This window comes from Peromyscus eremicus, chromosome 2, assembly GCF_949786415.1.
Source record: "Peromyscus eremicus chromosome 2, PerEre_H2_v1, whole genome shotgun sequence".
Lineage (NCBI taxonomy): Eukaryota > Metazoa > Chordata > Mammalia > Rodentia > Cricetidae > Peromyscus > Peromyscus eremicus.
Genome location: NC_081417.1, coordinates 112,885,549 through 112,912,151, shown reverse-complemented (window position 1 = coordinate 112,912,151; position 26,603 = coordinate 112,885,549). Strand labels below are relative to the sequence as shown.

The following is a 26,603-nucleotide window of genomic DNA, read 5'->3' as shown; positions in this document are numbered from 1 at the left end:
CATAGATCATGCAGGCAAAACATTTATAACCATAAAATATATAAGCTCTAAAAAAATAAATAAATAAAGATTCAGGGATGCACTCTGACTCAGTGGGTAAAGGCCCTAGCTGACAAGTCTGATTGCTTCAGTTTTATCTACAGGGCCGATTAAGCACATGCAAAGAAGGATCTGACTCCCACAAGTTGCCCTCTGACTTCCATGTGGGTGCTATGGCCTGTGCATGCACCCATACCCACACCACTGTATGAATGAATCAGTGAGTGAATAAATAAATGCAATTTTTAAATCTGGTTTTATATAATTTTGCATTTTATATGCTCTGACAGAGAACATCTTGCTTTATTAACATTATGTTTAAGTCACACTAGTTTTAAAGTGTGCATCTTAGTAGTAAAGGGATTGGTCAACAGCTCTAAGTCTCCTCCATAATCGGAGGTCCAACAGCAGGCCATCAGGTGGCAAGCTGCTATGAAACGCAGGTGTCTTACTATGCACTCCAGTGCTCCCAACCCTTTATCAGCAACCTTACTCTAGGTAGAACTGGAGTCATAATAAATATTTAACTACAAAGGTGTTATGCATCCATCAGCAGATAATTTCACCAAGAATATTTCTACCTAAGTTCATTGAGATTGACAGATAAGCAAAACCACAAAAGCCTTCACATGACAGGAAGGATAGAAACATGAGAGTTAGGAATGTTGCTAATGCGTATAGAGTTTCTTTCTTTTTGCTTCTGCTTTTAGAGACAGCGTCTCATTACATAACCCAGATTGGCACTGAATAAATAAAATAAATAAATAAAATAAAGCTGGAGTGGACCCATTTTTAAAAGTTCTGAAAGCAAAACAAAACAGAACTACAAACCTAAACCAAAGCCCCTATACCTGATAATCCAGAATGCTGAATCCCAGGCCTTTACAGTCTTTCACCAGCTCCACAATCTTGACTTCAGGAGACCACAGGGCTAACTCCCCATCATCATCGTCTTCAGCGCTGACATCTACTCTGCGGCCCACCTGAAAGAACAAAGAAGGGAAATGCTGGAGCGGCCGTCCTTTCTGTTCTGGAAAGAACTCAGGTTCTTTTCAAACTGGGAAGTCTCTTTGGCATGCTCGGTTAGCTTTTGATCTTTTTAAAGGGGGCATGCACTGGGTACTCACAATCAAGGATCAAAGCTTCATAAAACATTCAGGCATTCAGAACCGCAGATCTTTCACACATTTTTCAAATGGTTTCATTGCAAGTGTTAACACTGACCTCTTATACTTCAATGAGTTCTGTCATCCCATTAGAAGCATAAAAGGAAAAATAGGTAATTTAAGTAAAAATGTAAACTTCATGCAAAGAAGAGGCAAACAGATGTTTTAAAAGCAATCCTGTTGTCATAATTTTAGTCAGAGACAGAAAGGCCAGCCAGGGCACAGAGGAGCCGCTCCTGGTGGCTCCCAGAAGATTTCAAGAAAGTTTTACTGGAAAGGTACAGGAAGAAGGAAGAAGAGAGGAGGCAATGGTGAGGGCAGTAGAGCTGTGGCAGCACCAGCAGCCACCACCACCAACTCCTTGAGCACTGTGTAATTCTCCGAGTGAAACAGGAATAATCAATCTGGTGTTCGAAGAAATGAGTGAACACAAGCGCTGAGCACACAGGTTCTTTGTTAATTCCCATACTCTGACATCCTCTCTTCTGGACTCCTGCACTGTCAGGATCCCAGTGAAGTCAAATGAGACCAATCTACTAGATGGGACATTGGGTGCTTCAGAAGCCTTCAGTTTTATTTATAGCACTATATTGATTTGTGCTGATTAATCTCTCCAAAAATACCTTGTCCCTCCACAGACTAAATAACAATTTAGTTTTTTGAAGCAAGGTCTTACTCTGTAGTTCAGGCTAGCTTGGAACTCTCTATGTAGCCCAGGCTGGCCTTAAATTCACAGCAGTCCTGTGTCAGACTCTTGAGTACTGGGATTACAGGCATGAATCACATTGTGGCTAAATAACAACTTCTCAAAGCAGAATTCTTAAAATCTTGGAGAATCTCAGTAAATAAAATGAAAATGTATCATTTCTACAAATAGAACTAAGTCACTGGTATAAGAAAATCCACTTAATGGTATCAACGGGAGGGCTCTATAATGAGGAAGAGTAACAAAACCACCTTCGAAATCAGTGGTTCAGCTCTCAAATTATTGTTGCAGGATATGGAACACCTAAGCCAAGCTGTACAGAACCTAAACACAGGAACAATTTCTTGGTTCTTGACTGACCAAACCTGAAGCGAGGGAATGTTCTCCATTCCCAATCTCCACATATTTCAGTTTAATGTGAGGAATTATTTCTTGTATTATTTAAAAAACAATTATGGTATGTGTGGATGCATGTGTTATGGCATATGTGTGATATTAAAGGACAACTCAGTAGACTCAGTTCTCTCCTTTTACCTTTCATGGGTTCTGGAATTGAGCCTGATGAGTCATTTCACCCACCTGGGAAGGGATATTTTGAAAAGAAAATACTTCCACCTCCCAACAGAATGTTCTAAAGGCTAATATGATTGGTATAATATTGGTGCTTACTCACTCATCAGTGAGAACAGAACTGTTGCTATGCCACCTAACCAGACACTTTAACAATATAATACGGCACTGGAGAGCTGTGTTGGCAGTTAAGAACACTTGCTGCTCTTCCAGAGGATCCAAGTTCTGTTCCCAGCACCTATACTGGGCAGCTCACATCTGCCTGTAACTCTAGCACCAGTGGATACAACACCCTCTTTTGACCTTGAAGGGCACACACTTGGCATATGATCACAAAGATACACATATGTATACATAAAAATAATTTTTAATAAAAAGAATGATAGTTTCAGGATACATGAAAAACAAAGAACAATTGAAAAGGAGCCAAAATTTCAAGAGATCACATATAACCACAAAGTCCAAGTTTATCAAAATGTCATGGCACCCTAGGTGCACATTCCACACCGACCTAGAATACGTCACTCTGATACATCAATTCTACATAACTCCAGTCTACAGAACAGAATGCAATCAGCTAACAGGCAGCAATGCTGACATTTGGCATGCTTCAGGCTGTTGTTCACCATTGTACAGTATGACGGATGGGAGCAGAGTCAGCAAGCTGGGCCGATGATTTACACCTGACAGAATTAAACTAATGGTATTTTTACCCAGCTTCACCAGGAAGTCACCACCCACAGTTCAATTTACTAAGAACAGTAAAAGTCACAAAGTAGTATCTCTAGAGTCTCCTCCTAAAATTTATGTTATTTTGTTTCAAGATAGGACCTTACTATGTAGAGTTTCTGGATGGCCTGGAACTTGATATATAGACTAGGCTGGCCTTGAACTCATAGAGCTATGCCTGCCTCTGCCTTCCAAGTGCTTAGATTAAAGGTATATGACACGTCAATTTTTTTTCTTCCTTTACATTAAAACAGGAATCAGCCAGGTACACAGAGGCACACATCTATAATGTCAGCACTGGAGAGACAAAGGCAGGATTATGAGTTCAATTCGAAGCCAGACATGGGATAAAAGCCAGTCCTGGGCTAACCTGGACTATACAGTGAACCTTGTCTGAAGGGGGGAAAAAAGAGGCTGTCAATCAAGAGTAATTCATATGTGTAGTACAGAATAAAGGCAGCATTAGATTACAGAAAATTTTAAGAAATGGCCTGTGCCCCTTCTTGAAAAAGCAAGATATATTCATGCCAAAGGATCTATAGCACAGCACTAGACTGTAAAGCAGTTCTAGATTTTTCTGGTAATTTAGTCAATCAGAAACAATGATGTTGGATGGGAGGCATTAGGAATGTCACTGACATTCATGGAGCTCTCACCTACACCATAATCTAAGAGTTTGGCACACGTTACTTTATTTCCTTCTTACATAAGGTCCCAAGTGTTCTAAGATCTGTGAACAGTTATCATTTGTCTTAGTTACTTCTCTACCACTTTGATAAGACATCATGACCAAGGCAACCTCTAAAAGAAGAGTTTATTTGGGGCTTACAATTTCAGAAGGTGAATCCATGATCATCAGGGTGGAGCAGGGGCCCCCTCTTTATATTGAAACACCCTCTTTGGAGTGACCCTGGTAAAAGGACACACGTAATAAACACACAAACCTCTGCCTCGAGAAGGGAAGGTTCCATGGTCCTCGGCTCATCAACTGAGGCCTCATCATCAAACAGCCGTCGACAGCAAACCAAGGTAAATGGTGGAGGCACTTCTTTAAGAAAGGAGACCGCTTCTCGGCGAGACTTCCCATAAAGCTGCACACCATTGACCTAGGACGACAAGGGATGTCAACTGTGAACAGGTGCAAAATTAAAAAGCACCAAAAAAAAGACATTTCACTGTTACTACAAACAAAGGGCCTAAAGTTAATCATATTATTTTACTAACAACTTAAAACATCTAAATCAAGGCTGAATCTTGATTAAAAATGTAAGGCTGAATCTCGTTTGAAATGGGGAGAATAAAGTATAAAATGTATGCCAGGCAGCACTATTCCTGGGTAAGAGATCCAAGGCTTCACATCTCTGAAGTTTCTCCTTTACATAATCCAGTGCTGTATTCTTCTGGCTTCCCCCCTCTTCACTCCTCCTTAAATGCACTGACTGTCCCTGCCAGCCTTCTTACACCATTTCCTTCTGTGTTGTCACTGTACGTCTGTTCGCCTTCAACGTGTGACCACATCTAGGGTACTCAGCAGCTGGGGTTTACTATCAGTCAGCGCACTCTTCCTCAGCCCACAGCAAGAGCATCACCTTAGCAAACGCTTCTACAGGAAGAAGTAGGTATCACCGGCACCTCTTCCATTCCCATATGCTGAGCTAGTGCAGCATCACACAAGTGTGCAGTTCCCAAGTTCACATGAGCGCTCCCTGCCTTTCAAAAGGGTAATTTCTCCTCGTCAATGATTAATCCCTATCACCAAACATCATATTGTTCTTGCTTTTTACTCATTTTGAGGGGGTGCCTGCCACCCAGCTCCCAAATAAATCACTAATGGAGGCTTATTCTTAATTCTAAATGTCCATCCAGCCTTAGTTTGTATTGTTTCTTGCCAGCTTTTCTTAACTTTAAGTTATTCCATCCGTCTTTTGCCTCTGGGCTTTTCCAGTTCTCTTACTTGTGTAATGTTACTTTCATTCTTCCTCTGTAGCTAGCAGTATAGCTGGGTAACTGGCCCCTGGGGTCCTCCTCCTTCTCTGGCTACTTCTTTTCCTCCCAGATTTTTCCTTCTATATATTTTCTCTCTCTCTGCCTGCCAGCCCCACCTATTTCTCTCTCCTGCCTCACTACTGGCCATTTTTTATTAGACCATCAGGTGTTTTTGACAGGCAAAAATCACACAGCTTCACAGAGTTAAACAAATGCAACATAAACAAAAGCAACATACCTTAAAATAATATTCTACAACAATATATATATTTTGATACATAATAATACTTTGGACCAAAGATGGTTTAGAAATCTAGATTTGAGGGTATTGTGATTTTCATGTAGTTTTAGCTCAAAGTTCTCTCAGTTCTGTCTGCAAGTCACCAAGAGTGACCTGGCTACTATTCCTAAAAGCTGAAGAGGAAGGAACAAGCTCTAGCCAACAATAATTTCTTTGGATCTTCTGCCTTCCTAAGCGGGGTTAGCATCAACTTAGTATTTCTACTGTGGCATCAGTCTCTCAAAGGCATGGCGTTAATGCTCAGATAATAGGCAGGACTGACACTCTTTCCACAGATCTACCACTGGACCAGGGAAAACACAGTGGGTAGTGGCTGGAGTCAGCTGTCCTGAGGAACCACTCTCAAGTCTGTGACACATCCAGCACTTAGAGCCATCAAACCGGACACATCCTTCTGTCTCTTAATTATTCAAACACATGCTAAAAACAGTAACAACAAAACCACCACAGAGAATCTCAATCTCTCCCCCTCTCTGCCTCTCTCAAGCCATCATGACTATAAAGGAGTCTGAGGAACAGCAAGCCCAGGAGCAAGCAGTCTTCCTTGGAAGAATTCAAGTCAATCTCTACACAGAAGGGGCAGGGAGCTATCCCTGCTCACATCATATCCACAGTACCAGTTTATGCAATTAGCACAGAAAGTTCTAGAGTCAACTGGACAGTAACCTCTATTAAATATGAAGGGAGATACAATGGAAACAAACTCTACCTATATACAATTATTAGTTTGTGCTTCAACAAATTAGAAAGTCACTTTCCAGGTTTCTATCTTAGAGTACCTTTAAATATTTATTTAGTTTATTATTTATTCATTGGAATTGTCTCCACTTATTATAGCAGTGCCTGGTAGTCCTCTTTACTATCTACTGCTAAAAAGATTGGTCACATTTCCCATTACCAACTCCTAGCTAAGGGGATTTATGGCTGCTGTAAATAGCTGTTCTGGGCTGAGACTTGGCATGGTCCTTGAACCCCAAAGCATATTTGTGTTTCTGGTTTTAATTTCTAAAAAGTACATTAAACACATTAGGGGTGGAGAAAGAAAAATGAAGAGAAGTGAGAGAGGGCAAGAGTGGGAGAGGAGCTGAGAGAGAAGGATGGAAGAAACCAACTAAAAGAGATTTTTATGTCTACATGCACTTACTTATTCAGAAGACAATTTTACTTTAGAATTCACAATATTTCTCACAGTCCTTCACCCTGAGACCCTCCCTCTTTTAAGTGCCATCAAGTCTTAATCATGTAGATTTGTTGGTTAGAAACTGCACAAGTGAGTAGGGGCTTCCAGAGCACTGACTTTACACATAAGTTTGGTAACTTGTCTGCCAAACTGATAACAGAGCCAATCCTCCTTATGACAGAAGCTCTACAGTCTACATGGATGGCCACTGTGTAGATCCTCATAAATATTCCATGGAGGAAGAAGAAGCAATCCATTTTCTAATATGTTAAATGCCATGCCCTATGCAGGGCTGGGGCAAATCCAGAACCCAAAGCACTTCTCTGCCTTTCAATCTAGGCTTCTCTCTGTATCTCAACTTTTTTTTTAAAACCAGAAATCTATACTTTCCATATCAAACTATTGAGACCATGAATAACACTCAGAGCAGAGCACATGCCTCCCATGCACAAGAGCAGGTTTGAAAAAGAATGAACAAGGGGATAGAAAGATGGCTCAGGGGTTAAGAGCACTGACTGTTCTTCAGAGGTCCTGAGTTCAATTCCCAGCAACCACAAGGTAGCTCACAACCATCTATAACAAGATCTGGCGCCCTCTTCTGGCCTGCAGGCATACATGCAGGCAGAACAGTATATACATAATAAATAAATCCTTAAAAAAATGAAGAAGAAAGTAGAACATATTTATGAAATCATGTGACTTTATGTGTTAATGTAAAACGTTCATTAGAACCCCACCCCCAGAATCTTTACACTCCTTTTATAGTGCTTTGTTTTTTGATGTAGAGGCCTTGGCTGGAGAACAGAGAAGTAGGTTGACAGGGTGGGAGTAGGAGTGGGGGCACCCTATACTTGATCCACTCTACCCATTCAACACTGCTCTAACATCCACCACATATCAAGTGCTGTATACTCTGAGTCACTGAACCTCACATGGTAAACTTAGTTGCATATACCTTGCCACCTAGAACTAAACTAAATTAACTAAGTCAATTTTATTCTGTCTGCATCTCTAATATATCTTGTTTCTCAATAGCTAATAATTACATATCACAGCAATGTTCTCCACTCCATAGACTATTGTCTCAAAGCTATGGTCATGCCTTACCAATCATGAAAGACATGATCTTTTTTTTTCCTTTTGGTTTTTTGAGACAAGGTTTCTCTGTGTAATGGTCCTGGTTGTCTTGGAACTCACTTTATAGACCAGGCTGGCCTTGAACTCATAGAGTTCCTGCCTCTGCCTCTCAAGTGCTGGAATTAAAGGTGTGTGCCACCACTGCCCGGCAAGACATAATCTTAAGACCAGAAACAGAGCCTCAGTTATACAGTAAAATTCATAGCATAAATCTTCTATATGCAGCTCAAGGCCACTCCCTTCAGTGATCTAAAAATAACTACCTTTCTCTCATAAAGAATGATGAATATTTGAGGAGATGGATATGTTCAACCTGACTTAAACGACACAAAACATCCACTCTTATCAAAACATCATGCTATCCCATTAATAGATATAGCCTATTCAACAACAAAACTGCATTTCTACCCACAAAATAATGAAAATAGTCTTATTTTTCACCTTGTACAAAAATCAATTCAAAGTGATCAAAGACCTTAATTTCATATAGAAACACAGAAATGTCTAGAAGAAAACATAGAAGATAACCTTCAAGATACTGAGTTAGGGAAGAACTTTTGACTAGAACACCAATAGCGTAGGAATTAAACCCAAGTGTCAACAAAAGGGATGGCATCAAAATAAAAGGCTTGTGTAAAGCAAATAGACAGCAGTGCAAACAGAGCCTAGAGGATGGGAGCAAATCTTTACCAGCTACACTTCAGACAAGGGGCTAACATATAGAATTTACCAAGGATTGTAGAAATTAAATGCCTCCATATCAACACAAATGAACTGAATACTTTTCAAAAAAAGAAACATGAATGGCCAATAACTGTTTTTAAAAGCACTCAATATCCCTAGTCATCATGGAAATGCAAATTAAAACTACAGAATAACTATCATCAACATATCTGACAACAACTGTTGAAGATGATGTGAGTTATTCACTTTGGTGGGGGAACAAATTAATATAGCCATGTGGAAATCAGTTTGGAGGTTTCTCAAAATTAAAAACAGAACTAACATATGACCCCACTATGTCACTCCTGGGCAAATATCCAGAAAATGTCATAACCTGCCAAAGAGATATGTGCACGTCCATGTCCACTGCAACTTTAGTCACTGTAGCAAGAAAAGACAACATGGTTGTCTAACAATAGGTGGATGGATAAGAAAGGCAGGTGCATATATAAGATGGAATGCTATTCAGCTCTAAAGAAAAAAATGTAATCACAAAATTTACAAGAAAATGGATAGAATGTATGATATTAAATAAGATCACACAATCTCAGAATGAAAAAAAATGCATGTTCTCCCCAATATATGGGATCTAGGCAATAATACATGTATATATGTAAAACAAAAACAAAAACAAAAAACAAAAAAAACCTTACATTTAGGTACAGTACAACATATAGGAAAAATAACAAAAAAGGCTATATATACATTAGAGCATGAGAAAGGACTAAATGGAAATGATAGACATGAGTTGTAAAAGAGAATATAAAACTAATTGTTTTTCTAATTCTAACTCTGTCGTGGGTTTTTAGTTAATGGTAATGGATAAGTCCATAAAAATGTATGCAATAGTAAAATTGTAAAATTCAAAGTGAAGCTATATAACTTCACTTCCAAACGGCCATTCTAACTGTAGAGGAATTTGTTGAGATTGAGTCTGGTTAATTTCTGTGTAAAATTCTTCATTTGAAAGACTTTTTTTTTTTTTAAATAATAAAGTTTATAAATAAAAAGACAAAAGTAATATATGTGTAATGAATGTATTTCCATGAAAATATTAATAGTAAAGAGTTTCAGAATGTACAATAAGCACAAATAAATTTAAAATCGAACCTATAATGAATCCAAGATTATTTTTCTGGCAGTACTTGCCCATGCTACATCACATGAGCTCACTGTGGCCTTGGTTGTGAACACACAACATGCACTGGACGATGCATGCCACCATGACACACAATACTAACAAACATTGCCTAAAACAGTGGCTCGGAATGGAAACCACGCTGTTACTAATCACTGTTTTCATTATAGAAATGTAAAGTTTTCACTGTGGATATAGCTCAGTGGGTTCAACACTGGCCAGCATAACAGAGGCCCAAATTTTAATCCCCAGCACCACTTAGAATGGGGATGGGAGGTACACAGGCCTAAAATATAATGGTTTAATTATTTTCCTGCCATCATTTCTCAGCTTGTAAATGTCAAATTAGTACATACTGACATCATATTACATTAAAGTGTTTGATTTTTAAAATTACTGTTTTGGCTGTTGACTTGAGAATTAAAAAATTGTTAAATGAATTTTGGCTTGGGATAAGGACAGAATTTTTAACAATTTCTGAAATAGTCCTAAACATCTGCCACTTTGTACTATGTATTTAGGCAAAACAAAATATTCAATATTGGCAATTACAAAATCCAAATATTGATCAGATCTGGAAAACACTGAAGACGCTCTGCTCCTGCCATACCGAAGTCAGCCAAGATTTAGTTCTTTATATGAAAGCCAACAAGCATGTCCATCTCAGTGTGCAAACTAGCTTCCATCTTTAATAAGTAGCAGAAATATGTGCATGCCAAAGAGTCATTTTAACATAAAGTTATGATTTATTATCAGTAACTGACTATACCTATTTTACACCTATATACACAGGGTTGTGTAAAAATTGCTCTGGTGACAAAGAGTTCTGTTCTAAAACTGCTCTAAGCTGACAAGAGAACGGGTAGCCTGAAAGAGCCCATTGGAGTTGGTCTTACTAAGAGAGAAATCCCATGGGGAAAATCTTAAAGCTATACACAGCCTGAAGTTGTTCAGCTCTAATCTTTACAGAAATAACCAACAGAACCTGAAAATAAATGACTGCATGTTGCCAAGAAGAATCAGGAACCATGGGGCTGGAAAGGTGGCAAGACAGTTAAGAGCATCTGTTGCTTTTGTAGAGGACTCCCAGGTTCAAACCCCAGCACCGAAAGCCCTCTTCTGACATTCAAAGGCACTAGCCACGTATATAGTGCACATAAATACATGCCAGGTAAAACACTCATATGTGTATATCAAACTTACATATCAATTGTGGGGGCCCATAGAGGCTCTCCAGGAAGACTTTACTCAAGGTCAGAGAATCTGAGCTGGCTTTATCCAGTAGGGCTACACAATGGGATGATATGGACAGGGGCGTGGTTACCAGGTGTTTGGAAGGGTCTACACTTGGCTGTATGGTGTGTTTTGATCTTGAAAGGGGGAGGTCTTTTGCCTCTCCCCTTAGCAGTGTATAAAAAGCCCATTAGAATAAACCTCGAGGTAGCTGGGTATTGACCTAGGGTCCTCCTGAAGCTATCCTGTGTCTGTCTTTCTCTCCTTCTTTGCCTATATTTCTATCTAATACTTCTCATTCCTCTCTCCTGTCCACAAGAACCCTTCGACAGGTCAGAGCTGGTCTCCCATAATCAATCATTTAGACAAACGTTCAAGATGATTCAAAGGCCATAACAGCTAGAGAAAAATAAATTAAAAATGTGGTATCTACTTTCTGTACTACCTAATAAGCTGTTGGTATTTCACATTATAATGGCTCACATTACATTGGTATTAGTGACATTGTCAATTGGTGAACACATTTTCCTAGAACTTAAAATTCTTGCTATGTATTCTTCATCCCTTTATGTTTTACCTCAAGAAGTTCATCTTCCGGCTGTAGGAGATTCAGGGTATCCACAGGACCACCAGGAGCAACTGAAGAGATATAATGGTGCCCATCAAAGGAATCCACTTCCACACCAAGTCTCAGAGTATGGATAGGCAGCAGCTGCAGGAAGTACAGAGCAATAACATCAAACACAATAGGGACAAGACAGCTATTAATCAGCCCCTCATTAGGCGTCATTCAGATTCCAACTCTTAGAACCAATAACTAAAATCCTAAAAGACAATACAGGGAAAAGAGGCAGAAATTAAAGATATGAAATCATTGCTCTTTCTCTTCTCCTGTGGCTTCCCTTCAGTTTCTGAGATTGGAGATAAAAACAAACAAAAGAGCCTGCCTTCAAGTCCTAGCTCCAGATTCCCCATCCTTCCCGTAGTCCCCAGCACACATGCAGTGTCACTGTTCTATATTGTTCCCCATCCCAAAACATCCCAACTCCCCTTTATTACCTAATTAACCTCCACTTACACTTTACTACCAAAATAATGAAACTTCCAGGAATCCCGAGTTAACTAACATCCAAATGAGGTCAGGACCAATCTGAACACATCTCAATCTCAGCTCAAACACACGGTGTTTATAATTCTCTTCTTTCTCTCTCTTTCCTGAGGCGGGGGTGAAACTCAAAGCTTTGGAAATGGTAGGCTAGAGCTTTACCACTGAACAGTAGCTCCAGTTGTTTTTTTCTTTTTTGTTCTTTTAAGACAGGCTCCTGTGTAGCATAGGATGGCTTCAATTCGCAATCCTCTGGTCTTTACCTCTCAAATGCTACAGGTGGGCACCAGCACATCCACATATGATCCTGTTTTCTTGATTGCCCAGAACAGTGCTAGGCACTGAAGATGATGCACTGGAAGCTATATGAACTAGTTTCTAACAGATGCCCCTTTCTATTCAGTCAGCTTTCATGAGAACATTACTGATTTGGGGAAAAACAATCATTTCTACTCTGGGATTGCTTCTGTTTGTTTTGAAGGACTCTTGCGGACTATAGCATGAGTCAATGTTGAAAGACTCAGTGTCAGGAAAATGAGTTTCTTAGCTGCAGTCATCTTTGTTGGCTATAAAACTCTGGGACACTCACCAAGCCAGCTTTCAAGGTGGAACCAATGACTTTCATCATAGTTGCCTAAGCTCAAATGTGGTAAATACTACGTTATGTTTTACATTCTTTGTATCAAGTCTGCTCATCTGCACACCAGCGCCATCTCTAATTATTCTAGATAAGGAGACAATCTTCTACAGGTAGTAGTGTATCCCCAGTGTGGCTTTTCCCTGTTGTCTATGACCCCTTTATCCCTCAACTGCTGCTTTCCTTATCTGTTCTAAGCATCCAGAGTAGCGTAGGACTTGCTTCAGTCTCTGCCTGGAGCTCACTTCCATCCAATGACAGCCATGCAGGCAATGAGAAGTGGCAAGCAGTTCAGTTGACTAATAGTTTACAATAGGCACAAGGGACTTTTGGCCCCAGGCTAGCTTCTGAAAAAGAACTACACTTAACCACCAAGCACTGGGTTTTTCTAGCACCCTACGTTAAGAGCTGGGTTGTTTTTACTACTCTCCCTCCGGTGGTTTATTTCTCATTACTGCCATACCACTCTCTTGTGTGGTCACTGTCAAATGATGTCTACTAAGGTAGGAGCTGGGTCACTTTCTTCATTCATTCAGCAGAGGTGAGCCAAGACTCTCAGGGAAATGCTTCTGTAAGAAGTTTTCCAACCAATCCCTGGGCCATGCCTTCCTTTCCTTTGTGAGTCACACACATCATGATACAGAGTGGTGTCTCTCAGGACCATCTCTCGTAGGGTGCTGGAGCTATCTTGCACAAGATTATGAAAACAGATTGTTCAATTTCTAGAAATTCTTTTTTTTTTTTTTTGGAGTAGCCAAGAAGTACAATTGATATTTATTGAACTTTTTAAGGAAGAACCACACTTCATTTTATATTATCAGCCACAACATAGAAGATTGTATACAGTATCCATTTCTTTACATCTGATAGCTTTGCTGTACTCAGCCATTTCCATCATCTGATAGGTTTGTGTATTGGTGGGTATGGAATATAATCTTTTTTTTTTTTTAATTTTTATTTTGCAATACAATTCAGTTCTACATATCAGCCACAGATTCCCTTGTTCTCCCCCCCTCCCCCCCCCTCACCTTCCCCCCAGCTCGCCCCCCATTCCAATCTCCTCCAGGGCAAAGCCTTCCCCACAGACTGAGATCAACCTGGTGGACTCAGTCCAGGTAGGTCCAGTCCCCTCCTCCCAGGCCGAGCCAAGGGACCCTGCATAGGCCCCAGGTTTCAAACAGCCGACTCATGCAGTGAGCACAGGACCCGGTGCCACTGCCTGGATGCCTCAATTTCTAGAAATTCTTAAAGGCAGCTGTTAAATGTAGCCTTGAAATTATGTTGTATAAAGTTGCAATTAAATCATATTAAAAATAAGTGTAATATGTACTCAAAGTCATAACTTCCTAATTATTTATTATATTTTATTATTTTATTTCCCTGAAGTGATGTATATCTGTAAGACATGAATGTTTCAACACCTCAGAGAATACCCCATCAGGTGGACAACTGAGGCAAAGGAGCAGATGAAGTGGTTGGTTTGTCTAGTTGCCAAATACAGCTGGGACAGGTCCTGGCCCTGCAGAAGAGTCTGTGTGACAATAAAGTGATACTTGTGAGCTGCTTTCCAATTCAGTCATCAGTGATACCATTTGGCAGCTTAAGAGCTGGCCAGGACAGAGTATGTATGCCACAGATATCAGTAAATGCTGCAAACTAGGGTGTTTTCATTCTCTTTCTGGAGGCAAGAAACTGTTACACCACCAATCTACCACAGTTCTAGGTTATAAGTTGTATATTGCATGTAAGGAATTGAGCAACAAATGCAAGGTGGATGAAAGGGAACAGCCTTGGCCTTCAGAACCAACATCCACTATGGCAGAAAGAAAGCAATGTCTGAGTGAACAATCAACCAGCCAACGGGAAGCATGATTAAAATGAGGCTACACAGTAAAGAATGAAACCAAGTATGACTGCTAGTGATAAGCAAGTGTGTATCAATCCCAGTAAGTGCTACACGGAGATGCTCTGGCCTTAACATGGGAACACAACTGGTGGAGGTCAGTTTGTAAAACTGGCCAGATAGGCGCAGAGAGAAAGAGGCCTGTGAGGTGATACTTGAAAGATAAAATGTATTATTAGCTCTATGAACAGTCAGCTGGGGCCTCTTGTAGAAGGTGAACAAAAGGGGTAACTGTTACATCTTGTATGTGAGTAAATGAGTAGATGGTGGGGTGATAGTTTCTATATGGAAATAACTACCCAAATTACATTATACATGTAAACAAAACTGCTGTCCATATGCACAGACCTTTACTTCATACCCTATCAAAGGTAAAAGGATAAAAAAGATAAAACAAGGGAAGTATCACTAATCTCCCCTCCAGCTCCCTCCAACTGTGGATCTAGTCAACTAGTGGATTCCACCCCCATCTCCATGGGACACTGAAGACAAGAACAGGAGAGGATCAGGGCAGACTTCACTCATGGCATGCCTGGCTCTCTACATACAGGGCTGAGCCCTTTAAAGCTATTTTTTTCAAGTATCTATAAATGCCATATGCTCTCTAGAAAACTTAATCTGCAAACAAAATACATGCTTCATCTTCAATCACGATGAACCAGAAATGATGTTTACGAAATCTGTCAATCTGGGGGAAGCCTACCTAATATTAGTTCTGAATCTAAATGGAGTGCAGCTGGGCTTCTGGAATAACATGTTCCGTTGCTACAGTCTTCTCTGCAGGAGCAGAACTGTTTAATTACCTGTCCCATCTGCATTTACAGCCAAACAAGTCAACCATTTCATCTGTCTTTTAGTTGTCCACCCCTTCAGTATACTGAGTTCTTTGGGAGAGCACAAAGTGCTAAAATGACAGGAGTGGGTACAGCAGGTGATTGACGGCTTCACACATATCCCTGCTTACTTACCACGCTTTCTGATGCTTGTTCAATATGCATTTCCTGGATCCTACTGAAACTGACAAAGCTAATGAGCAGTGGAGTTCTCTTGATCGTGTCATGACAGGTAAAGGGTATGAATAAGGAAATGTATCTGAGGAAGGTGTGACCAATAGGTGTATTGTCAATGTTAAAATGATGAAGAAAATGAGATTGAGAGCTAGAGCCAAAGTAGAGAAGCCTGTCATGAAGTAAACTACAGCACATGCATTTGGTAAAAGCTTGACTTTCAGGATCCTAAAACAAGACATCAAAACAGTCCATTGGAAATATATATGTTATTGCTCCAGGGGAGAAAAACTTTTGGAAAGGACTGCTCCAAGGAGGTGTCAATGGGGTGAGGGAAGATATTTCCAAAACAACAGTGAACTCAAAACACAACAGAACAGAAGGAACTCCAGGGTTGGTTCTCATAATATGCATACACACACTAAATGAAAGTATTAAAAACCCACTGATGTTCAAAAGTAGGAAGTTACTAAATTTAATATCAACAAAAAACATTCCAAGATGAAGGCTACATGTGTTCAAGAAGGAAGATGAGCTTCATTCCCTTAGAAGGCATGCAATCAATCAATCCAATAAAGCAGCACTTACTTAGTATTTGCTTATCTCTTCCCTTCTACAATTTTAATTTTGAACATTCAGAAACATGTACTATGTTAAAAATACTCACAACTTACTCATACAAGGATGCCATCTGTTACTGTAGGTGCCATCTGGGTTACCTGCCTGGCCTACATGATGTGAGTTTTAATCCCTGACCTAACACTGTACTTGACTCTCTCCCACCTTTGATCACAAAATTTCTTCTGCCTAGAATATCCAGTTTATCTTTTCCAAATCCATTCTTTAAAATATAGTACAAATGGCATCCTCCCAATAAGCATTTTCCATCTGTCTTAAGGAAGTACCATCTCCTTCCTTGAACATGCATTAAGCATTTTAACAATACTTCAGAGTCATTCTCAACACAGCAAGAAAAAGATGAGATTAAAATTCCTTCCAGGAGGGGAGAAAGGGATGCTCAGTAATTAAGAACACAGGCTGTTTTCACAGCAGATCCAGGTTTGGTTCCCAGAACCCACATGGTGGCTAACAAGCACCTATAACTCCTGTTCCAGGGATCCAATGCCCTCTTAGGGCCTCCAAGAGGACTATAGGCATATGGCACACACACATACATGTAGGCAAAACACTCATACACAAAATAAAATTTAAGCTTAAATTTTTGAAAATTTTGAAAAATGTAAAGAAAAATATCTTCTCTATAATCTCAAGACTTGGAAGGCAGAAACAGGAGGATTCCAAGTTTGAGGGCTGTCTGAAACACATAGAATTTGAGACCAACCTGAACTACATAGTTGAGGGTGGCTCTAGAAGGAGTTGGGGGAGGGGTAAGTATGATCAAAATGCATTCATTGTATGAAATTTCTAAAGAATTAATAAAGATTTTATTTTCAAAAAACAGAAAAGAGAATGTTATAGGCTTAGAATACAATAACCCATGGTGCTCTTACTAATTTTTCCACTCACTGTTACATATGCATTTTAGAGGGTTTTGGTGGTGGTGGTTTTGTTGTTTTGTTTTTGAGAAAGGGTATCATGAATCATGAGCTGGTCTCTAACTTCTGCCTCTAACTCCTATATGCTGGAATTACAGTCATGCACCACCACAGCCTTACATGTGGTGCTAGGAACTGAATCCAGGGCTTTGTGAATGCTAGGCAAACAGTTGGCCAACAGAGCTATATCCCTACCTCTTTTGTTTTTTCAGGGTTTTATTTTATTTTACTTTATTTTCTGAGACAGGGTCTTAGCATGCAGCCCAGCATGGCCTAACTCATAATTCTCCTTCCTCTGACTTCCAAATGAGAATATTACAGGTGTGTGCCAGTTCAACTGGCTTGCATATGAACTTTAGAAAGATACTTTACCTATCAGATGCTCAATTTCACCATATGAAAAATGAGAAAAGCATGCTGGCAACCAGGAGAAACAACTATGAAAGCAGAGACCTGACCCTGGTGACAACATGATGGTATAACTGAAGCTCATAAAGAGCCCAGAATATTTACCATCTCAAAATGTGTTTGCTCCTTACAGAGGGACAGGAAAACATGTTCATGGTCATTGGCTCAGGAAATATATTCAAGAGAGAATGAAGGGAATTTTTTCATCTGTCCTGTCCAAGCTCGAGAACAAGACCTGCTCTTTCTGTTTCTCATACCCGAGGTATTATTGGTGCTCACTCATATTACACTGGACAGCCAGCAGAAAGTCATGAGACTAATGTTTTCATCTTAACAGTAAACATTTGCCAAGAAAGCCATTGCTAAAAGTGCAGTATCCTCAGATACGGGAAAACCGTGCTGGAGTTATGATTTACAGCTTCCTAGAAGCAGAGGAGCTAATGTTCAAGCCACTGTACAGAGCGGCTACCTCACAGGAAAACCTTATGTATTATCACAAGCTGCCACATGTAAAGATCTTGAATTTCCCAAGGTTGGCTGTAGGGAGGTAATCACCTAAAGAAAGCAATAGGCTGGTGACACTTGCTTATGGCCTCGAAACCTAATCCTCCTGAGGGAACTGCAGGCTAGAAGAACCTGGACCCCTGTTTCAAACCTTCCACCACGGCCCCTAGTATCTTGGACAAAGTCCATACCTACCACCCTCATTAACCTCAATTAACATTTTCCCATGGCTAAGTTTGACCCAGATCCACTGAGACAACTTTTGTTCTTCCCACATGCTAGTCCTTTGCCACAGCAGGGCTGTTGCTGAGTTCCCAGCCTGCCACATTCTTCTTTTCAAGACCACGTTCAGGACCATTCCCTAACTCCCTGTCTACAAAGTGGCCTTTTCTAAACTGGATGACCACATGGAGGAGAAAAATAAATGTCACTAGAAAGAATAAACAATGGGTGCCAATTAGAGGACAAGGAAGTGCCACCACACTAAGGTAACTTATTATATATTATATATTAGAGACTTTTAAAGAAGCCACTGGAGGGACTGGAGAGATGGCACTTACTGCTCTTGCAGAGGACTGGGGTCCAGTTCCCAGCACCCACATGGCTGGTCACAACCACCTGTCCCAAGGGAACCAACACCCTCTTCTAGGTTATACAGGCTCCAGCAGAGATAAGGTGCACAGAAACCCATCCAGACATAAATACATACACATGTAAAATGAATGTAAAAATAGCTACAGGAAAGGAGTGAAGATTACCAACACACAGAAATGAAAATATTTGAGAAATGTCAATTATTTTATTTGATCATTATACATTGTATATATATATACATCCTAGAAATAAAAATATTAGCCAGGCGGTGGTGGTGCACGCCTTTAATCCCAGCACTCGGGAGGCAGAGCCAGGTGGATCTCTGTGAGTTCGAGGCCAGCCTGGGCTACCAAGTGAGTTCCAGGAAAGGCGCAAAGCTACACAGAGAAACCCTGTCTCGAAAAACCAAAAAAAAAAAAAAAAAAAAAAAAATTAAATATCAAATGAAAAAATACAACTTGGAAAGTAAAAAGAACAAATTATTCTTGTAAGAAAACAAAGAAAATAATCGCTTTTGCAAAGAAAGGCGAACAAGATGACATTGGAAAACTGTACGTATTATTTCAATTTCCCTAACTCTGCTATTTATTCTGAGTCTCAGGATATATGTTCCATGGAAGAAATTTGTTGTAGGATATTATTTTAAGATGTGTTACATTTGTTTATGCTGTGGAACATTTGTTTAATAATGCAAAGATGTGTTGCATTCTTTTCTGCTACATTTGTTTAACTCTGTGAAGCTGTGTTATTGTGCCTGTCTAAAACACTTGATGGTCTAATAAAGAGCTGAATGGCCAATAGCGAGGCAGGAGAAAGGATAGGCAGGGCTGGCAGACAGAAAGAATAAACAGGAGAAATCGAAGAGGAAAAAAGAGCAAGAGAACAAGGAGAAGAGGATGTCAGGGGCCATCCAAACAGCCAGTCATGGATTAAGAGTACAAGTAAGATTACAAAGCAAGAAAAAGAAAAAACCCAGAGATAACAGGTAGATGGAATAATTACGGTTAAGAAAAGCTGGCAAGAAACAAGACAAGATATGGCCATGCATTTATAATTAAAAATAAGCCTCTATGTGTGGTTTATTTGGGAGATGGGTGGCAGGCTCCCCAAAAGAGCAAAAACAACCAACCACAGAAATTAAACATTTTTACAGCTGAAAAGTAAGTTTTATTAAAATAAAAATGGCAGAGTGGCAGTGGCAATTGGCAACAGACAGGATAGCAACTGTAAGATGCCTCTCACATGCTTCACTGTGCTGTGCAATGCATATTTGACAACTCAAGTTCTTCTCATTCCTGATAATCTAGTCATTTTCCCTCATATGTTTATTTACCCCAGTATAAACAGCAGTGAGTTTCATTACGGCACTGATTTCTTTCTTCTTCTTTGATCTCCCTATATATCCCAGCTCAACCTGGAACTTGAGGCAATCTTCTTGCCTCAGTCTCCCAGCGCTGTGTCACCCTCCCCAGCTCATTATGGTATTTTCAAATATACAACACTATACTGTCTTCCTACTTAGCTCGTCCTTCATGTCCCTTTAAAAATCAATAGATTAAATCTTTGAAAGAATAAGAATAATAATAAAATAACAAAGTAGTCTTGCCCAGTTCTGTTCACGTTATTTCTTCACTTGCAACAGTTCTTTGGGTCCACAAAGCCCTATCAAGTGGTCCTTTGCCTGTCTACTCCAGTGCCCTGTCCAAGCCCAGATTCTGAGCTCCATGGGATCAGAGAGCTATCCATTTCTACCCACAAATGGTAACACACATTCTGGCAAACAGTGGGGATGCTACTGTAGATGTTTCAGAAATGAGTGACTGCACACCAAGCTGCAGCCTGTCACTGTTATTATCTAGCTGCATACCTTTTGTTCAACTTATACAGCCTCCCATAACCTCACCTGTGGAATGGGTTTTAATTGGCTTATTAAAATCTTCTCTACACACACACACAAAACAAACAAAAAAAACAAAAAAACCCCCACAAATCTTAAAAGTTATAGTGCTCAGGTTACTGTTGTTGACGTTTTTTGTTTTGTTTTGTTTTGTTTTGTTTTGTTTTGTTTTGTTTTGTTTGGCTCTTTTGCCCATTTGGGGGCCTGCCACCAAGCTCCCAGATAAATCACTCTCGGAGGCTTATTCTTACTTATACATGTCCAGCCTTAGCTTGGCTTATTTCCTGACTATTTTCTTAATTTTAAATTATCCCATTCTCTTACTTCTCTAAATCTAACTCTTACTCTGTTACTGGCTGGCTCCTGGGTCCTCCTCCTTCTCTGGCTCCTTCCTTTTCATCACTCCTCCATCTCTTCTCTTCTTCTTCTCCTCCTCAGATTTCTCCCTCTACTATTCTCTCTGCCTGCCAGTCCTCTCTATCCTTTCTCCTGCCTTGCTATTGGCCGTTCAGTTCTTTATTAGACAATCAGGTGTTTTAGACAGGCACAGTAACACAGCTTCACATAGTTAAACAAATGCAACATAAACAAAAGTAACATACCTTAAAATAATATTGTACAACAGGTTATAAGCCAGTAACTTAAAGAAAAATATCCTATGAACCTTAATAATTTAAAAATCAGTATAGATAAACAAATGAAAATGTTAGGTGGAAAGTACACCTTTTTGTGTCATACATATTAAACGAACAGATAAGTATACTGACTGCAAATACACAAACATGCTGTGGGATGTTCTGTATGGCAAATGTATTGCTAATTAGTCAATAAATAAAACACTGATTGGCCATTGGCTAGGCAGGAAGTGTAGGCGGGACAAGGAGGAGAATAAAGCTGGGAAGTGGAAGGCTGAGTCAGAGAGACACTGCCAGCCGCCATGATGACAAACAGCATGTGAAGATGCCGGTAAGCCATGTGGCAAGGTATACATTAATGGAAATGGATTAATTTAAGCTGTAAGAACAGTTAGCAAGAAGCCTGCCATGGCCATACAGTTTGTAACCAATGTAAGTCTCTGTGTTTACTTGGTTGGGTCTGAGTGGCTGTGGGACTGGCAGGTGAGAGAGATTTGTCCTGACTGTGGGCCACACAGGAAAACTTTAGCTACAAATGGCGTCCAATGTGGTGGCAAGAGTTTCCACATAAAAACTGAGAAAAAAGATTCTAAAACAGAGCTAAAAACAGCTTCCTAATTGTCTCTCTCAAATGAGCGGCAGCTGCAGGTTTGAGCTACTGGTGGGTTCCTAGCGTGCTCGACCTGCAGTATGGCAGGAACGAGGCTTCTGCAAGTGGCAAATTAAGCTGCGTGGTGCTTAGATAAAAGCAGACCCACGATAGCTCCCAGGGCTGGTGGTAAGCTACCACCACCATGTTGGGAAGCTGAGGTGGGCGGAGCCAGCAGCCACAGCTGCTGCAGTTTAAAGCAATAGATTCACAATAAGACAGATTCAGATGTAATAGTTTAAAATGTGTGTAAAATATACGTAGGCTTGAAAGAGACAAAAAAGGTGGTATATACAGTTATAGAAACAAATACATAGTTTTAAAAAATAAAGACTTTAAAGAGACAGTAAAATTAATATAAAAAATAAGCCACGTAAAGATGAATATTACACAGAGAATCTGGATTGTGTTGTCTTTGGAATTCTTAACTGCAGAGAGATATTTGATTGCAAAGGAAGCTGAGTTAAACCAATATGTATACTTTAAAGATATCTTAACTTCAAAATTTGGATGTAAGGATGTGTTGCTTTGGAAAGGAGACTCTGCTTTTGTTCCCACAGAAAGCCAGAGGCTATGGATTTGTTCCAGATTAAGATACATCAGGTTTGACCAGCCAAGACCCCCTGAAAGGTCTCCAATGACACCATGGGCCAGATGATCCAACATTCAGAACCATTTCAAGGCAACTGGCTCAGACGATACAGCCTCACGGACTACTCCATGATCCTAAAATTTTCTTTGTGTCCCCATAAGATACAGCGCCCCCCTCCAGCAGGAAGTAGTAAGAGAAGCTACGCCCAAATTCCCAAATTATATGTAATTTTACTTTGTTAAGTTTAAAATCTTCCTTTTTGAAAAAAAAAAAAGGGGGGGGAGTGCTGTGGGATGTTCTATATGGCAAATGTATTGCTAATTAGTCAATAAATAAAACACTGATTGGCCATTGGCTAGGCAGGAAGTGTAGGCGGGACAAGGAGGAGAATAAAGCTGGGAAGTGGAAGGCTGAGTCAGAGAGACACTGCCAGCCGCCATGATGACAAACAGCATGTGAAGATGCTGGTAAGCCACGAGCCATGTGGCAAGGTATACATTAATGGAAATGGATTAATTTAAGCTGTAAGAACAGTTAGCAAGAAGCCTGCCACGGCCATACAGTTTGTAACCAATGTAAGTCTCTGTGTTTACTTGGTTGGGTCTGAGTGGCTGTGGGACTGGCAGGTGAGAGAGATTTGTCCTGACTGTGGGCCAGGCAAGAAAACTTTAGCTACACAAACATACACAGGGAACAGAGAAATGTGAAGAGACTAACGCAATCTGGGCTGCCTTTTTTCTTCCACTGTGGGGGAAAAACTGCTACTACAAAAACAATCTCAAATGAATAATTAAATGCTTTAAAAACATCATATGAGGGAAAGAGCTTTTGAAAGATTGTATTCAAAATGTTCTGGATGTATGTACCTAAGAGAGAAAACCATCAGTTATCACTGAGCTGTACTAATGAAGGCATATGTTAAATTTATTTACATTTCATCTCCAGCACCACATGCCTTAGTTTTCATACATGTTGCAAGGAAAATTAGGCTGATAAGTTCATGTTCGAAATTGCCCTCTAAAATGTCATCTTCTAAACCCAGAACATGTGTGCATGAAATCTGAGCTACTTAGGAAGCAGAAGCAGGAAAACACAGAATTCCACACCAATACTGGCAAGATGGCAGGAACTCGTCACAGTGATGACAACTGTGAGGGCTCGTAAATGTCACTATATCCTTTTTTTTAAGATTCATTTATTTATTATGTATACAGTGTTCTGTCTGCATGTATGCCTGCAGGCCAGAAGAGGGCACCAGATCTCATTACAGGTGGTTGTGAACCACCATGTGGTTGCTGGGAATTGAACTCAGGACCTCTGAAAGAGGAGTCAGTGCTGTTAACCTCTGAGCCACCTCTCCAACCCAACTGTCACCATCTTTAAGAAGTCTTTCCTGTCTAAAGGTCTTAGCCATTTTTTTTCTCCTGGATCCCCTACCTAGGCCTAATAGTCTCAAGTCACATGTTATCCTCAGTAAATGACTTATTTTTGTTGTTTCTTTTACCAATACAGCAATGTAAGGATCATCTTCTGATCTGTTCTCTTCTAGAACCCCACTGTACTCCACAGCACATGGCAGAGCAGATATCCATATCTGATGAATGAAGAGCTGAATGTATGGGTAGCATTTTAGAACCTGATTCTCAAGATCGAAATTTTCATCTTTTCATACCAGTCACTGGACAGAACTCTACATGGCACAGAGGCGGAGCAGGAGAGAAGGTAGAGTTAGGTTGGTAGCAGAAAACAAAGGAATGAGGGCATGAGAATACCATCTGCCTGCACAATCAGATTCTTCAAATGTACACAAAGCATGCTTTGTGTCCCCTTTTGCTTGTTAGGAAGTATGATACTGGCACAATGCTTTTCATCACAGATAACAAAAGGAAAGCTGTGATGAACTGAGTCAGATCCAAGGCACGTTTTAAAGCCAAAGGGGTCTCCAAAGCTTTTCAGCTATATGGGAGGCTTAAAGCTAGTTAGAAAAACTCTCAAAAGTAAAGTAACTACTGAATTTAGATGGATTATTACATTTTCTAGTCCCCTTCTGAATGAAATATCTCCAAACTTATTTAGATGGATTTATTAATCAACAACTGCTGTCAGAAAGATGACACTGTAAATAATTTACAACTAGCTGTAAAGAGCAGTTTTGATTTTACATTGTAAATCTGAGGAGAGCTTGGTCAGTCAGCCAACATGACCTCCATGAGGCAGTGACTTAAAACGCAGATGAGTTAGGAAGGAAAGAAATATTCTCCACTATCAGCCTTGAGAACCCAAGCCCAAGCAACGGCCAGCAAGACAGCTAAGCAAAAAGTGCTTGCTCACATGCCTGTTGACCTGAGTTCAATCCTCAGTTCCCACAAGGTGGCAGGAGAGAACCAGATCTGGAAAGTCATCCACTGATCTCCGCACTATGGCATGGGGTGCCTGTGCGTGCGTGCGTGCGTGCGTGCGTGCGTGCGTGCGTGCATATCTGTGGGTACCCATGGAAGCCACAGTTCAGGTCCTTTAGAGCTGCTGTTACAAGCACCCAAACTGGGTGCTGGGAATAGAACTCAGGTGTTCAGGAACAGCAGCAAGTTTTCTTAAACAATGACCCAGTTCTCCTGCCCCCAAAGAATTCATTTTGAACACTGCATCTAAATGCAGAGTCTAAGTTGGGCTCAGTTTCTGGGTTCATGTAGGAGTACAATAGTGTTTCTGAAACTCTCTGGGCAAGAAAAATCTTTCCTTTTCTATTATTTATTGAGAAAACCACTCAGAAGGCTTTTCTACATTTTAATTGCCTTGGGTTCTGGTTATCTAGAATAGAAAGTACAAACTGATCTGTAAGAAAAGACAGTAAGGGGGGGGGGGGGATCTGTCCAAGTTACATGACTCCATGTTCTCGACAGCAATAAAGATTAACTCAAACAGTTTAAGAATAACAAACACAGGAAGTCAACCATTTTTTTTGTTCTTGAACATCCAAACATCATGCTTTTCAAAGCCTATCCCTGGTCCCAATTATAGGAAAACCTTCTCCAAAAGTCTCCTTGCAATACCTGAAGAGCTGACACACTCACCTGTCACCTTCACAATGACTGTGACAGAGTCAAGCCCGAGTTGTTTGGATTCTGGAAATGGTGTACGGATTCCATTCTTCCCAGCCTTATCTAACCACTCATATCTTTTATATCTGAGAGCCTACCTCACTTATGAGAAGCATCTATGACTAAATTCTGGAGACTTTAGGTCATGACACTCAGTTTCTTCATCAAGAATATAAAGAAAGCTCATCACAACAATAAAACACAGCAGTATTTTAAAGCCAAGGGCTTACCTTTGAATACTTCTGTAGCTCCTCATCATCTGCAATCTGTGTGTCCAGAGTAGCTACCTACATTTACAAGAAAAACGTTTCCATATCTATATGAGCATAATTTCATTTCCTCCTATTTTCTGATATATCAGCAAACCCAGCACATTGATAACTCATATGAAAATATCCAGTATTTTTGAAATCCATAAGAATAGCACATACCAATACATTTGATTTTTTTGTTAGTCTCTACACTAATCTTTTCATCCTAAATTATGCAGCAGTTGAACTGAAGGTGACATATAATTTGAATTCTTGCCCTCCCTCTGCATGGGCTTCATTTTATTAACAACTTTCAGATGCAAGTCATCAGTAAAGTACTTTTCCTTGCAAGAAATTCATTTCTAAACATGTCTACCAATAAAACTCAGACTAATATCTGAACAACACATACACATCCATCTTTTGGTATTGTGAGGTTGCTCAAGTTTTCATGAAGGTGTACTATGTGCATACACTGACATCAGCTCTAAACTACTTATGATACCTAATACAAGGAAAATGCTACATACATATGCCACACATATTGTTTAGGAATGATGATATGAAAACAAAAGTTTATACCTGTTCAGTTCTGATGAAAATTTCCCCCAAATGTGTTTAAACTATAGTGACAATGTGGAATCTATAAACATGGAGCCAAGTACGAAGGTCTAACTATACCAACTTTAAATTCTATGATCCTCCAAATTTTCATAAAATCTTCATTATATTAGATCTGTAAAAATTTTACTCTTGTACCATCAAGTTGGCTCACCAGGGGGCTGGAGAGATAATTCAGCATTTAAGAACACTGGCTGCATTTCCAGAAGACCTGGGTTTGATTCCTGGACCCCCACAG

At 40.0% G+C, this 26,603-nt stretch overlaps 1 protein-coding gene across 1 annotated transcript in view; it reads right to left on the bottom strand.

Annotated features, from left to right (window-relative positions):
• Positions 1 to 26,603, bottom strand: part of Patj (PATJ crumbs cell polarity complex component) — a 325,876-nt gene that overhangs the window by 246,313 nt on the left and 52,960 nt on the right. Inside the window, exons 14-17 of the mRNA XM_059254557.1 lie at positions 25,724 to 25,780; positions 11,486 to 11,620; positions 4,155 to 4,316; positions 891 to 1,022 (exon numbers count right to left, since the gene is read on the bottom strand). Of these exons, the coding sequence (XP_059110540.1) occupies positions 891 to 1,022; positions 4,155 to 4,316; positions 11,486 to 11,620; positions 25,724 to 25,780 (486 nt within the window). The remainder of the gene's footprint in view (positions 1 to 890; positions 1,023 to 4,154; positions 4,317 to 11,485; positions 11,621 to 25,723; positions 25,781 to 26,603) is intronic.